The 14128-nt window shown below is 43.6% G+C and overlaps 1 protein-coding gene across 1 annotated transcript in view; it reads right to left on the bottom strand.

The window, feature by feature from the left end:
* The window catches only part of DUSP29 (dual specificity phosphatase 29), a 68548-nt gene that overhangs the window by 13633 nt on the left and 40787 nt on the right, over positions 1-14128 (bottom strand). Inside the window, exon 3 of the mRNA XM_064513840.1 lies at positions 2671-2884. Coding sequence (XP_064369910.1) covers positions 2671-2846 — 176 coding nt within the window. The 5' untranslated portion in view covers positions 2847-2884. The remainder of the gene's footprint in view (positions 1-2670; positions 2885-14128) is intronic.

Genomic DNA, 14128 nt, shown 5'->3' with positions numbered 1-14128 from the left:
CATCCCTATAAAAGGCTTCTGGATTTGAGCAGGCTACATGCAAGTACTCAACCTGGTAGCAGATGAATCAAAAGCTTGGCGAAGCATGCTTTGTTCCTATCATTGGGCTGTCTCCTACAAGTTCCAGTGTTTGGTCTTTTAAAGTCCTTGGAACTTGCTGGAGGAAAACTTCAATTGGAGCTGAACACAGCATGTTATATTTTGAGGCTTTGATTATTCCGGGTCTGACAGGCTCATGGAGATTTCATTGCCTCTGGGCAACATCTGCAGTAAAGCCTTGTAACAAAAGGATTGAGTGGCCTCGCAGGGCTCCTTGATAGCCTGTATTGCATTAGATCGAAGATGTGATTACGTAGTCAGGGTAATTAATTAGCATTTCCATAAGCAGTCACAAGTCCTGTTAACCTTGTAAATGCAGAAGGCAGGAATGAAGCACAGATGTGAAGGCTCTGAAGATAAACTCTGCATGTGTGTGTTCACTTGATTTTGCTGATGAGCTCCACTAAATACTTTTAAGACCAACCTTAATTTAGCGTAGCTAAGGATGCAAATACAGTCAACAGCTGTTCACATCTCCATGGCAGCTCTTTGGCAGCCAGTGCTACAGTAAAATCTTTAAATAAAATAAACTCCCCTGCCACATTGAAGGGGGAAGCTGTTGGTCAGAAGTAAGATGTGGAGCTGGCTGAGAAAAGGACATTAGGGGTCCGTGGACTTTGTCTGCTTCAAATGAAATGTTTGTTCAGATAATGAGAGCTGCATCTTGCCTGCAGACCGGTTCTCAGCCCAGATTTTCTGGCACTGGATGTGGAGTTTGACTTTATCTGGCTGAAAGCAAGTCATTCTCTTGCAGGAGGCCCCATTTTCTGGTGAAGCTTTGTTTCTATTCACTGGGGGTTTTTTTTGTTTGTTTTTTCCCTGCTCCCCACTTCTCTTCCCTTCTCCACTGGCTTTCTCATCCTCCCCCCCCCCCCCCCCTTAGTAATATGGAGGATTTGTTTCCTCTTGAAGCACCATTGCTTTTCCTGGCTTAGGACCTGCCCTTGCCCCTGCAGAAATAAATAGCTGTCTAGCTGAAGTGGGTATGGCTCTAAAAACCTGTCAAGAAGCCTGTCATTCTGTTCCCCTGGTTAGTTTGTGCTAAGTGCAGGTGTCTGTTTTATTCAGTCACACCTCTTAGCATTTACTCAAGTACAAGCTGTAACAATCCAGTGCTACAGGAACAATTACAGGAAAGATAATCCCTGATCTCAGAAACCGTGACTGTCTCAAGACCTGTTGTCTAATTAGGCCTCTTTGCTCAGAGGGCAGCACAGTAGCTTCGTTGCAGAGATAAGTGACATTCTTCTAACCATTTCATTTAGAGTAATTCTTCTGGTGATTTTAAACAAGGAAGTAAGAAGGAAATGTCAGAACAGACTGAGTTTTTTTTCACTGAATCTTGAGTTAAAAATATCTACTGAAAGAGGGAAGGGATGGAGGACAGGCAAACCAATTTTCCCTTATTCGTGAGCCATTTGGCCAGGCTCTTCCCATAGTTTAAGGGGTGCATGCATGTGCATGTGTATGTGGTACAGTTTTTTTTGTTTGCTTAGTTTTTTTTCTTCCCTTCTATCTCTAGAGCGGCAGCCCCTGCTTGCTTAAAGCCCAGATCTCTTGTGTGTCTTTCTATTGCCTCTGGCGCCACAGAAATAATTGGTCAATGATATTAGGAGGCTTGTAACTTTCAAAGCTGTATATCTTTCCTCTTTTATAAGCTGGCAACAGATGAATTTTAGAATCTTTTAAAAAATTATTAGGAACTTTGGAGTCAGTGGGGCTGCAGCTTGTGCCTTATAGTGATGATATAAAATAAGTGTCTTTTTAGGGAAGGGTGTAGAGGAAAATGGGAAGTCAACCAATAATGTCTAAGGGGTAAGAAAAGCTCTCCTGCTGCACTCGGGGTTTGGGTTGGGGGATTTTCTGATGGCCTCTCTCCCTGCTGGAGCAGCCAGCTCTGTATGCCAGAATATGCCTGCTGTTTCTGTCTTAGTCGTGTGTTCAGCGGAGCTGAGTCTGTTCTTTTTCAAATTGCCATTTGGTCTGAGACACATCTCTACAGCTTCACCCTTTCACAGGGTTCCATTTGTTTTAATCTCTTTCTCAATTTAAAAATGCAGAATACTCCATGGACACAAGCACAGCCTTGGAAATGCAGAACCACCTCTGCAGGCTGAGCTGTCTCTTCAGTCACTTCCAAGAATTATGGTTTAGGCTTAAACCAACCTAAGCTCTGGTCCAATGCATCTAGCCCAGATGCTTCAGTCACGGCATCTGTGGAAGAACTGTCCCTCAGAGATAAATGACAAATTATTTCTAGAAACGAGCCATTTAAAAATAAACCGTGATTAGCTTCAACCTCTGCAGCCTACGCTAGTGCCCCTACTGCTCTATTACTCAGAGCTCTTTAAGGGTAGACCCCTCCACATTTACCCAACACTTTCTTTAAACAGCAGCAACCAAAACTGTCTGCTTATACTGTGTAAGGGCTATGGCAGACTGATAGCTTTTTTGAACTCTGACTTCTGTCAGTGGATCATCAAATCAGATCATCAGTGCTGACTACTCGCTAATGGGTGGCAGGAAGAAAGAAATACCTTACTTTATTGGTGAGCTATACTTAGCACTTACTCATCTCCTATGTAGAGGTTGGGCCAGACTTCATTGACGTGAGTGTACTTTGGACATCCTTTCCAGAAGAGTCGCTCCAGTTCAAATGCACCTGGGGTACAGTAATCCCCATCGGGATCCACTTTGACTGCTATGTATGCATTTTTCTTCCCAGTGTTCAAACCTACTGATGACATCTTGTCCCAGGAGCGGTGTGCTCAGCACGTGTGAGATACTGGAATGAAACCAAAAAGGAACATGAGGCTGATGAAGCACAAAGCAAGTGAGTTCTGCTTCTGCTAAGGAAACACTGGGAGCGGCATCGTCCAGGTGTGATCTGGCATGGTGAGAGATAAATGTATGTGCTCTGTGGCAGACATGGACCCGCACCTGGAGTTTGTTTCTACTTCTGCCTCCCCAGAGCTGGGTGAGGAATGATTTGTTGGAGGAGCTCATCAGCAGTGGGAACACAAGTCAGGGGGCTGTGACTAACAAAGTTCTGTCTGCACTGGGAATTTATTTCCTAGAAAATCTGCTGGTAAGAATTTGGTAGATCTGGTAACCTGATCTAAGGAATCTAGAGCAGCTAGTGGAACCAGGCAAGAGAAATGTAAGATATGGCTTTATCACTGTAGGTCTCCCAAAGGCTTCTCTTTTTTGTGATATTTGACAACCTAGTGAGACTCAGTATGTCCATCCAACTGGATGCTACAAGCCCCTGTTTTACTCTTTCAAAATCTTAATGCAGCCCTGCACATTGAACCTCATAGGCTGTTTCCAGAAATGACAATTTGCCTTGTTGCAGCACTTCCCTTAAGCCAGTGTGACTGACTGACAAAATGTTCTTTAGCCAGGGTTGCAGCTGACTGGGATGGAGAGCAAAGGTAGCAATCCAGGTGAGGAGATCTGAGCATGAATTCTCCACTGCAATCAGTGAGTGCTCTGTCCTAGTCTCAGCATGGTACCACTGCAGCACGTTCTCGTATTGCAGGTATACACTGAATTAAGGAGAACTCAGGTTTTGCCCTGTTTTTTGTTTCATTCTTCTGATTTACTGACTGAGTGGACAGTTCAAAGGATATGGGCACTTTTTAAGGCAATTTTGGTCTCTGAGGCAGGACTTCTGTTAGTTACCCCTTCCTGTGTTCCCACCCTCTGAACAACTTTCAGTACTAGAAGTTGTGGTAGAAGCTTTTGAAGAAGAGGGACTCAAAGACTTTTCTCTTCAGGCTCCCTCCTTTTTTACCTAAATCCCTGCACACCAAGTGGTAAAAGAAGCAACAGAAGGAAGCAATAGAGCAATGTTATCCAGTAGCTAAAACCAGAGTGTCATTAGTGTGGCTGAAAACAAAACCCTTTGCCTGGCCTGGCCATGTTATCAGACATGTTTTCTTCAGAACTGACAACCTTAACGCCCTGTATGTTTAAGCTATCTGCTAGTACTGAACCCTTTGGTGTCAGCTTTACCCATCTCTTCAAGCTCCCGATCCTCTTTTGCCTACTGTGATTTCCTCAGCCACCACCCTGATTTAGACTTTCCCCTGTTTAGCTTGTCTCCCTCTCAGCTATTGACTCAACAGTTACAGCCCCATTAGTCACCTGCATCCTCCCCTACTTCTCCTGGGGCTGGACCTTGCGTGGGAAGTGGGTGCTGACCCCATGAGCAGAGGACTCGGGGCAATCTGGAGTTTTCAGAGCTGGCAAGTGAAGGCAAACACTAGTGCATGTGAAAGCCACAGGCTAACTTGAGTCTTACCTCCTCCATCGCTGCCATTATGCCTTAGAACATGGGAGGTAACATCCATTTACCAGAATCTTCTTGTCCCTTTGTCAGTTATTTTGATCCATCTTTAGCTTTCCCAGCCTCCTACAGCTGAGGGATCTCAGGAAGCACCCAGTGAAATAAGTGTGATACAGAAACCCTTGCACCAGCAGCGACCGTGCCAGCTGCCGGCGCAGCGTGGCTGCAGGAGGGCTAGGCTGCACTCGTTAGCCCAGCCGCAGCACTGCACTGCCCTGCTGGGGAGGTCAGCTGGTATCTCCGCTCCGTGTGATGCTGGGGTGTGTTTAGGTCAAAGGTCTTTCCAATTATTTTTGCTTTAAGTTTTTGGTCATTTTTGCAGGGAGGGAGCCATGGTACAGAACGTCTATGTGTTCTCAGTAAAGAACAAGAAACTACATTGACAACTGTGGAAAAAGTTTTTCTTTTTTCACATTGCCAACTTTCTGTTGCAGCTTCTCTCCTTGCCTCTCCCTCCCTTGTTCGGTCTGTTTTATTTCTCCTGTTTGAGCATCCGCTGTTCCAGGCCAGTGGTTGCTTCCTTCCGTTATCCTGCTGAAGGAAGAAGTTGAACCTTGCAAGAGGCTCCTAACAAGAAGAAGTGGAGTTTGGCTTAATCTTATGAAGTGCGTAAGTACAGCCTGCCAAAAACCTGCCTTTTTTTGCAGGGACAAACCCTGTAGTCACTCCCACAAATTTTTTGTACATTGGCCATTAGTGATGTTTGTGTCCTTTTCATTACAAAAATCTGGCTAGTGCCTTCATGTAGCCATTGCAGGCTCCCCTGCGAGCGGGGTGACATCCTGTGTACCTGGGGGGGTTGTTTTGACAGTTTGGGCTCTTGTGCCTGCCATGTTTTGTTGTTCCACAAAACTTGCAAAAGGCAAACACGTCCTGTTTTTCTACTCCAAAGCTAGGCAAGATTATGGAGTCAGTTTTTATTTGGCATGTGTGAACCTTTGTTCAAAAATTGGCTTGCTTTCACTGACAGGGGGTCTATCTTTCAGCCAAATTTCCTAAAACATGATAATGATGTTTAGCTAAAAGATCCTCTGCTCAGATTTATATGTCCTGAGAATTCCAGTTTCTAGCGTGTTTGCCTTCTGCTCTGTCTTGTGCCCCTCTGGGTGACAGAGCCCCAGCTCCGTGCCTTCAGCAGCCATTCCCCAGGAGAGCCTTTGTCCTCCTAGTGCCAGAATTGTGCTAGTTCTGCATGCAGACTTGACAATGTAAATAAAGTTATACTGCCAGAGATGCAAAAGTAATATCATCTAGTTTGTGAGTGAATGCGCTGTTATCCGTAACTTGATAAGAGCTGCTATTTATTCAGTAAGGAAATATCTTAACTCAAGAAATGGTAACCTGTTGCCTTGATGCTGAAGAATTGACTGTGCTTTTATTCAGGGCTTCATTAAAGTGAGGGGGAGGAAACGAGGGGAAGAAGAGTAAGAGAAGGAAATGTGATTAGTAATTATGTCTGGTGGCCACAGTGCATTGATTTGTTACACCAATAGTCTTGCGCTCAGAGTGCAGGCCTCAAATCAGGGCAATTACATCTGCAAATGATAGTCTATGGTACTGTAATATACCGTTTCAGTTTGAAGCTTGCTTACCAATCTGAAAGTTAGACATCTGCTAAGAAATACTCAGTTCTGTCTGTCCTGGGAAGCCATATTCTCCCTGAACTTTCAAGTAAAATATGTTCTTTTATTTCTTGCCAATGTTATCTGCTGCAGGGATTTTAAAATTGAATTAGAGTACAAGGAAGCATCAGTTGCAATTCCCATAATAAATCATATATTTCAGAACTGATTCTAGACTAAGTAAGAAGTAACAGAGTTTAGCAAAGAGGAGGAAGAAAAAGAGGGCTGGCTTGCTACATGAGCTCTGGAATTAATTACCACGAAGCATTTGTTTGAGGAGAAGGATAGAAAGGTTTGTGTCTTTCCAGGAACCAAAGATGCCTAACTTCATCTTTCATTGACCGCTTTGTGTAAACCAAGCGGAGCCAAAGGAAGGCTGCTCCCTAAGCCAGCCCTCTTAGATTAAAAAGCAAAAAACTGATTGGATTTTTTGGTGGTTGTACTTAATGCTGTTGTAAATATAAAGATGACAGTTTGTCTAGCACAAGTCCTGACAGTGAAAGCTCAGATTTCTTTTGCAGACTTTTGGGGAACGGAGGCTCTCCCTTGCAGGGTGTTAACCCATTCGGTCCAATGGCAGGCAGACTCCAGGACTGCCTCTGCGGAGGCTCCTTGGGCAGTCTCCCACTGCTAGTGGTGCTCTCTTTGGGCCAAATGCCTTGCCTTATAGCCTAGGTAGTGCAGGCTGAATGATGCGATAGCGCAACTTTCCTGTACTAGCTGGGAGATTGCATCATGGCACTGCAGTACTGGGTGGACATAACCTTGGATGTGACTGCCCTCTGCGGTAGGGACAGTCCCTCACGCCCTGTGCGTAAGGACTCTGTGCCCTGCTGTTCCTTGAGGTGCTGCCACAGCACACAATAACCCTACCTATTGCATGGAGGGGAAATGAAGAGGAGAGTCAGCGGGCAAGAACAACAGTTGTGCTGTTGTCCCCAAAAGGTTCTTCTCAGCAGGCAACTTTTAGCCTGATTTCTTGGGGAGGTACTCGGGAGCAGAGCCCAGGACGCGGGTGTCATCCTGGCCATCCCTTTCAGTGAGGCAGAGGTAGGATAACTTTGGGCTTGTCCCCTCCTTGCCTGGGTTTCAGCTGCCCCCTGCCCATGATGAAGCCACAGGCTCCTCCTGCTTTCTGCTGCCAAAGTGCTGAGGCCAGATGGTGCAAGCTGCTGGGACCTTTCCATCCCCTCCTTGCTCCACCCTGCCGTGGCTGATCTGGGCTCTGTTGCTGCAGCCCCAGGGCCTGCCAAGGGTGCCACGGTACACCCCTGAAGCCTGCGTGGTTTTTGTCTGACTCGTCTGATCTATCTGCAGGTTCTGCTTGCCAATCCAATGTGTGAATATAATGCTTAACTGCTGGTGCTCACCAATTACGCTGTCACGGACTTAAGTGTATTATCAGAACAAGGATGATAAAAATTCAGGCATCTACATTTTTATACTCTAATCGTTCTCTTCGCGAATAAGACCAAAGTGCACGTTATCTAATGAATTTTATTTGTTAATCACTTGGATGACTGCAATATTTCTCCCCCTTGGGTTATATGTATATAAATGAAAATATTGTTAGTGATTTCACAAAATGGTAATTCAGAATAATGGAGAGTTAATCCTCTTTTCATTAGCGAGCCACTTCAGGACATACACTGTGGCAAATTACACTGCATTTCAAGTCGTTCTCAAGTGCTGTGCACTAGAAAAAAAACCCATTAAACTATTTTTGCATTGATAGAAGTAATTGTGTGGCTAATTTGGATAAGCAGCATGCATTAGACACAGCACAGGAATCTCTTCTTTATGCTCACTAGCCGCTCTACAGCTGCCAAATGGAATTGCTTATGCTGCTTTTTAGCTATTTTATTTTATTTTTAACAAAAAGGGGAGGGAAGGAAGAAAAAGTACAAGTCAAAAAGAAAATTTGTCAGGCTATCTGCTGTTCAATTCAGAGAGGGAATATTGTCTAGTGGCTGGATCAGAGATGTGACAGTTAAAGATTTCTTGTCTCGCTTCTGCACCTCATTCCTAGTCCACTGAACTACTCAGGTTAACCCAGAATTTCCAGGAAAGCCTTGGGGAGCCACAGGACTTGGTGGCCGATTTTCAAATTTTTTTTCTGCTGGAGGGATGGGCAAATGAAATTGCAGGGGCTCCAAAGCTGATTAATGCTCCTGGAAAACTCAGATGTGGCCTCTATAGTTCTGTAATCCCACGGATAAAGGGAGGGCAGCTGAGGTTCGTATCTAGAGGCAAATAGCAGAGCTCCTGTGGTGGTATGCACATTTCCCATGCTTTCTTTCTAGACTTGCTGAAAGTTTCCAAAGCGCTTTGAGACTGAAAACTGTAAGTCATTAGCTACATAACAGAATACTATGTTTCTTAATATTTTTGGCTCAACATGCTGTACAAGCCTTAGTGCTGTGTATAAAGATGCCAAACAACTGGGTAAGATTTATGCCTAGCAGCTAAGATCCAAGTCAGCTGTAGAGATTAAAACAAACAAACAAAAAAACCCAACCCCCTGCCAAATACCTGAGAGACGCACACACACGCACACGCACAGAAAAGGACTGTATTTGTCTTTGTCTTCCTGCAAAGACCTGTTTACCCTTTCCCCTTATTTGCCGGTGTCTCTCCCTGACCCAGGAGTTGTTCTTCGGGGTCACCACTGTCATCCCAAGCTTAGGTATTTCGGCTGCCCCTGCTTAGCTGTGTTTGCATGACTGAGGCTACAGACCCCCAGTAATGTCAGAGCCCAGCGGTGTTTGTGTGCTCCTGCAAACGGGCAAAAAGGGAGAAGCTAAATAAAGAAAGAGCGGGAAGAAAAATGGAGCGAGAAGACAAACTTCTTTGCTCTTTCTTTCAGAAGAAGCAACTGAAATCTTCTTGGCAGTACTGTCCTGCCTAATGTTGGCCACAGGACTTTTGTGTTATCACCTACTTCAGTCCATGTTTATATGACAGAATAGTTTAAATTCTTCACCACCCATGATGTTTCCTGGTCTTGGGAGTTCCTCCAGCCCAGATTACATCAGTCATCTGTGTTAGTTAGTGACTTAATTAATTTGTTACACAAGTGTACCTGCTTTACCCTTGTACTCAGAGATGCTATTTATCTACTAGGCATCTACTAAGAGCTACTGCCCCCTGAAAATACCAAGCAATTGTAAATTCAACTGGTTTAGCTGGGAGCAAAAGGTGTTCAGCATCCACTAAACACCAAAATATGTGACCTGTTCATAAACACGAAGGCAGCTTCTGAACTTCATTTTTGCTTTGATGGTTTCAGAATTTGCCTTCTACCTCTTTTAGCTCATGACAATTCTGAAAAAGCAATGGAGCTGTGGTATTTTTAAAAGTTTCTTTTCAAGACACCAAGGGAAGGAAAGCAAATGACCAATATCCATTTATCAGCACTGGACCTTCCATGAGATGTCTACAGAAGTTGTGGCATTTCCAACAGACCCTGTACCCACGCCAATACAGCAGGAGATACACATGGCATCCTTGAAACTGGTCAGTGATCTGATCCTCAGGTCTGAGGACTGAATTTATCTACTGCCATTAACTCTAAATTTGAAAAATGAATAATAAAGTGAAAAAACTGATTACAGTTAAATTACTTCCATGTAGAAGTACTTGTTATTGACAAATGATTGCCATTTTCTTTCCTGATATTGTATGGAAAGGTGATTTATATTTGAATGTTTTCATTTATCAGGTGCAATTCAGCTCCAATGAACTCAGAGGACATTTTGCCATCAGTCTTGCAATGGGTCCAGACCTGATCTTCCTGGCTCTCAGACAACTGCAAAAATAATGCTTTTTTTGTTTGTTTGTTTGTTTGGTTTTTTCAATTTAATAACCACTTCAGGCAAGATCTACTTGAAGAAAACAGCATCTGCAGCCAGTGTGTAGGAGAGACTAGGGAAGTGCCTGAGAGCAGGTAAGGATGGAGAATGCTGGTTCTCATACGTTTTCAGAAGGTGGGCAAAAGACTTGAATCCAATTTTTAATCTGTCTGCAGTTAGCATGTTTTCAGTGCTAAGGGAAGATGGTTTTAATGACTATGGGCCCTCAAAAATAGTGAGAGAGGATCTAGGAAGTACCTGAATTCTTAGGAAACGTTTCGTTTCCTCACTCTTGAGCCAGCATGCAAGCTACATACTTCCCTTCATGGCAAAAACAGACTCTACCCTTTTTGCATATGACTAAACAGAGGTGGTTTTATTCAGTGGAAAGCTCTGATTGCAGAATTCGATGCACGTGCTGTCTGAAGTGCAACGTTGACACTTGGGAAGAGCATGAACAGTGCTTTGGTTTCTAAGTTCTGAGGTTCTTCATGACTTGAATTACATCGGTTGAGCTGGGAGTTGGTTAGTTGCAATAACAAAAGCTTGCTTTGTGGGTTGATTTGACTTAAATGAATTTAAAAGTGGTGCCCCCTGTTGTGCCATACTAGTGACATTTTGCTCGTACTCCAAATGCTAGCAATAACTGTGAAGAGCTTTATGCTATCCTGTGTCAACCTCACACTTGCTAAACACCAGAGGAATAAAGTGAGGTACTGTGAAGGTTCCTTGGATTTTTTAAAAAACACTAGCTTTCCCCCAAATACTTAATTTTGTACAAATATTTCATGGGAGGAAAGAGGAGTAAGTCCTTCAAAAAACCTTTCTCTAAAAAAAGCCCCCAAAGAATTAAGCAAAGTGCTGTACATCTAGAATTGGAAATCCCAGAGTACCTGCAGCATATTTAAGTGGAGAATAACACAATCCACGTTCCTATTCCTGTCCCAGCCTTAACCAAAAATTGTCATTTACTTCAGTTCCTTTATTGTATCTCTGTATCCCACTCTTATGTTTGAGGAGTTCAGGAACTGTAAAATAGTTCATCCAATGTAGTTGTCTTTAAACAGTTTCAAACTGGAAGAATCAGGGCCTCTGTGTAATTATTTCCAAAGCCCTCCTGCTGTGACTATTCAAAACTAACCAGTTATTTCAATGAATTTCTAAGCCACTGGTGTCTTTCAAAAAATTTATTTTGCCTTCATTCTTTATTGTTGACTGAACCGGTTAATTTAAAGCAGATTATATTGAGATTTCTTTAAATATTTTGAGAATGCTCAAAGAAACTTGAAACACAGTCTCATCTGAGGGAACTGTAATTGAATTGGAAAAGTTAGATTTACATGGAGGGTGGAGGGATTAGCAAAGAATAAGCAAAATATTCTGGGAGGGATGTCACAAAAAAGAAGTTTGAAAAACTGCATTTTCATTTGTATCTGTTAAAATTATTTATCCCTAAGATAAATACACTTTTGGGTTCATTTCCCATTTTCTAAAGTAATTTCTCAAACAGGTTCAATTTAGTTTTTTTAAGTCATAAATTGCACTTTTCACAAAATTTTGGCTCTGTAATCTTTCATGCTTTTTTTTCCTCTGTTACAAATTTATGAAGCCATCAGTTGCATTAGAAAGTCTGCCAACTCTCAGTCCTCTCCCTGGCTTACTTAACTAGATTATAAAAGGAAGCAAAGGAACATAAGAAATACAGTGCACAATTTATATGGATTAGGCTTACCTGTAAATTTAGGCAGGTGCTGTAGGTAGCTGGGATCCATGAAGTGTGGCAGAAAGACGAAAGAAATCTTACCAACTTTGAAACTAGGATCTATTTTTAGAGTAGGATTTGCTGACTGTGACCTTGAGTGCTACCCACTCCAAAGGAAGATCTTTACATCTGCTACTAAAAACTATTCCCTGATGTGACCTGAAACATTAAACCTGGCAATTTAGTTACCTAGCATGTGGCAAATTGCAGTATGACTAAGACAATATGACATCTACGTGTCAGCTATAATAAACCAAAAGTCATCTTTTATCCTCTTGTCTCCTTGTCAAGCCTGATGCTAAGTTTACTACTGCCTTTAGATTAGAAGCATTTCACTGCTGTTGCCTGCTGTGCTGCACATAAGCGGTATGGTAGCGCCACAACAGCGGGTGGCAGGAGAGGTGGCATCCTGACAGCTGTGTCATGCACAGGGATCCGGATTCATCACCTCTTGCACGCACACCACCAAGCAGCTGCACTCCCCTACTACCGTCTATTTTTCTCCAGCACTGTCACTCTCGGTATTTATCTGACTTCTGAAATGCCATTTACTGTCTAGAAAGTAGACTTTCTTCCCTCTCTGGTCACGTGGGCAGAACTTGCCAGAAGGAGGTGGAGGTACTTACATGCTGGATAAGGTGAGCGAAGTGGGGATGAGGCAATGGGGGAAATGTAAGGCTGACGGGAGGCAATGTGAGCAGTTACCTGGTGCAAGATATGCCCAAATTTGCAGCCTCTCACACTGATGTGGCTCTTACTATCATGGAAGCCTAGAGCAGCTGCAGTTCAGTGTCTCAGGGGCTGTAGTTGATGGTAAGCATTACCAGCCATCCACTCCATAATTCATCTCCTCCACTACCTGTCACCCGAGGCTTCCTGGCTATCTGCACCACACATGAAGCCTCAACTGCAGCATGTACATGGATACGTATATGGATGTGTACACAGATACCCTTGCTGCATGCTGGCTGGACAACTGCTGTTCCTCATGGAGCTGTGTTCGCACTCAGCTTCACACTCACTGTAAGCATGGTGGGTATGGTGACCTAGCTTTTTAGCATGTGCTGGCAACAAAAATACATTCGCTTTCCTGGCTTCTAGCATGCTTTTGGGTCTTTGGTACCAATGCCAGTATGTCCTGAATTTCTATCTTTAGTTATTTGGGGGCAGACAGCTTTTAGCCTTCAGTTTGATGTTTATGTGGCCAAAGGCAAGTTTCTTACATTTCTTCTAACGTCTTTTCTTTATTCTGTGCTTTACCCTTTGAAAGGCTCCCTGATTTTCTATAAAGCTTTCCTTAAAACCTTCCAGCTTTTCTATTACAGAAAGCCTAAAAGTTTCTGTAATAAGCCATGGCATATTCATCAAAGATGAAATCTGGATTCCTCAGTGTCCAAACCCCACCTCTTCCACTCAACCGTTCCATTTGCTGCAAGAGCATTGACCTCCACTGCCACGTAGGACTGTCCACTAGAGGGAACAGTAATCACAAGCAAGAAGTCAGGACACAGTATCCTCTTCCTGCAGGTTTGTTTTGCAGCGGACCATGGCTCAGTGTTGCCAACTCGGACACCTTCATTAAGAGTAATGAGATGTGGGCCCTGCTGGAGCCAGGCTCACAATGGCATGAGAACCTCCAGCTGTCATGTGAGTATCAATATTTCTCAGGGAAAATTCTCCTAATCCGTTGCCCCCGTCTGGGAGTGAGGGAAGGAGTCAGACCAGCCAGGGCAAAGGCAGGACGTCGAAGTAGCCTGCTGGCCTCCACACCTGCTTTTCGGTGCCTGCCTGTGTTGCTGAGGTGCTCGTCTCAGGATGAGCTCTCTGAGCAGACCTGTCTATGCCATCTGCTGATCATTCCAGCTCCTTGTAGGAAATTGACCTCCCATGCCTGCCCCACTGCATGCAAAAAGCAGCTGTTGATAAATACAGATGTTGATGAATACGAATCTTTAATCTCTTGCAAGAACAGAAATGGTCTCCTGTGAATGCAAATGCCTGTGCTTGAGCAAAGTTTCAGGTTGCCCAAGTGTTTTTTCAAAAGCACCTGATTCCCAAGATAGGTGCCATTAACTGTCAGTGGGACATGAATTACTGACTTGTCAGGTTTTTTTGATGTTACTTCAAATCTTTTCCACTAGCCTTGTTATCTGCTGTCTTTCTGGAAGATGAAAGTCCATTCCAAAAGACTTGGTCTTCATATTTAATTTTTATAACACATTTCTCAGGATGTTAGAGTTTGGTCTTGGCCTGTGGCTCTGGTGGATACTGCTGCAGTACAGATGAGCAGTAATAACAGATAGTTTCAGTTCAAGTTCTGGTCGTTGGATCTGCTGCTGTGTTATACTAACAGCATTATTCTAGCCAAGTTACTGTATTACAGAGCAGCCAAGCTCCTCCCTTTCAATTACTCAGATAGTTGCTTTTAAAATGCAAAAGTGCT

Source organism: Dromaius novaehollandiae, chromosome 6 (assembly GCF_036370855.1).
Source record: "Dromaius novaehollandiae isolate bDroNov1 chromosome 6, bDroNov1.hap1, whole genome shotgun sequence".
Classification (NCBI taxonomy): domain Eukaryota; kingdom Metazoa; phylum Chordata; class Aves; order Casuariiformes; family Dromaiidae; genus Dromaius; species Dromaius novaehollandiae.
The sequence above is the reverse complement of the archived record's forward strand: the minus strand, read 5'-3'. Positions and strand labels throughout refer to the sequence as shown.